A 982-nucleotide genomic window follows, 5' to 3' on the forward strand; every position below is an offset into this window, starting at 1 on the left:
ACAGTTGCACAAATCCAAATTTGGTAATTAACACTTGAGTCTCCTGAGGACATTTTTCTAACCTCTAAGACTTGTGACCAAATACATTCAGAACTGTGCTATCACCTGAGATAAAATGGCTAAAGGCACAAATTACAGTAGGGTCTGCCTCCTGTAAGTGGGCAAAGCTCCTTCTACCCACATGAAAATGGTTTACACCTCCTCCCCAGTAAAACGTACTTATTGAAGTCAATGTAAAGATCACATCATCTTTCAGAAATGGAGAGAAGGAAATTTAAGTTCTAGCATCCACTTTTCTGTCTCATCCAATCACATAATTTAATATCCTGGCATTTGACCAACCATTTGAGTTCCAGAAATATATAATATTTTTACATTACACTTATTTCACTGAAAAAATAAAGACATGAATACAGTAATGTATTCATACACAAAGCAAGTATTAACCAAATGTTGGCTCTCGTGCATGCTCTGCTGCAGTCTACCATTTGAATTTTACTGAATAATCCATAAACTTTAGCAGAAAAAGATATTTTGTGACATTTTCCTTTTCACTTTTTTATATTAGGAAATTCAGTGAAAATTATAGTCCATCAGTTGCCCATTCTTCTTACCGTAAGAAATGCAGGCCACAAGAAGAGCCAGTGGCAAGAGAAATGTCTTTGTTGTTGGCATGATAGGTGAATATATCCTGTCCAGTCCAGTAACCTTCTGCTGCAGAGTTCTTCTTCAGATCATGTACTGCTTCCTATTTATACTTGCGCTAAAAAAACAATCAGCAAGGGAACAGATGACTGTAGAGGGTGAAACTGTGCCAACATTGCATTAACACTTCACTGTATGAAGTAATATTATTGCATTTTTAGTGTGAGTCACACACACAAGGAAATAACAGTATGCATTGTTATTCCTCAACTTTTTTGTATCTGTGAAACAAACTGTTAAGACAGAAATCTGAAATTTACTAACTTTAATAGGTTTA

General features: G+C 35.4%; 1 protein-coding gene across 1 annotated transcript in view; it reads right to left on the reverse strand.

Moving 5' to 3' along the window:
* Window positions 1–747, reverse strand: part of LOC122811407 (CD59 glycoprotein-like) — a 97399-nt gene extending 96652 nt beyond the window's left edge. The window contains exon 1 of the mRNA XM_044083237.1: window positions 615–747. Within this exon, the coding sequence (XP_043939172.1) occupies window positions 615–675 (61 nt within the window). The 5' untranslated portion in view covers window positions 676–747. The remainder of the gene's footprint in view (window positions 1–614) is intronic.
* Between the last annotated feature and the right edge of the window lie 235 nt (window positions 748–982).

The sequence above is a fragment of the Protopterus annectens genome, chromosome 9.part0 (assembly GCF_019279795.1).
Source record: "Protopterus annectens isolate FY-2018-M chromosome 9.part0, PAN1.0, whole genome shotgun sequence".
Taxonomy (NCBI): domain Eukaryota; kingdom Metazoa; phylum Chordata; order Ceratodontiformes; family Protopteridae; genus Protopterus; species Protopterus annectens.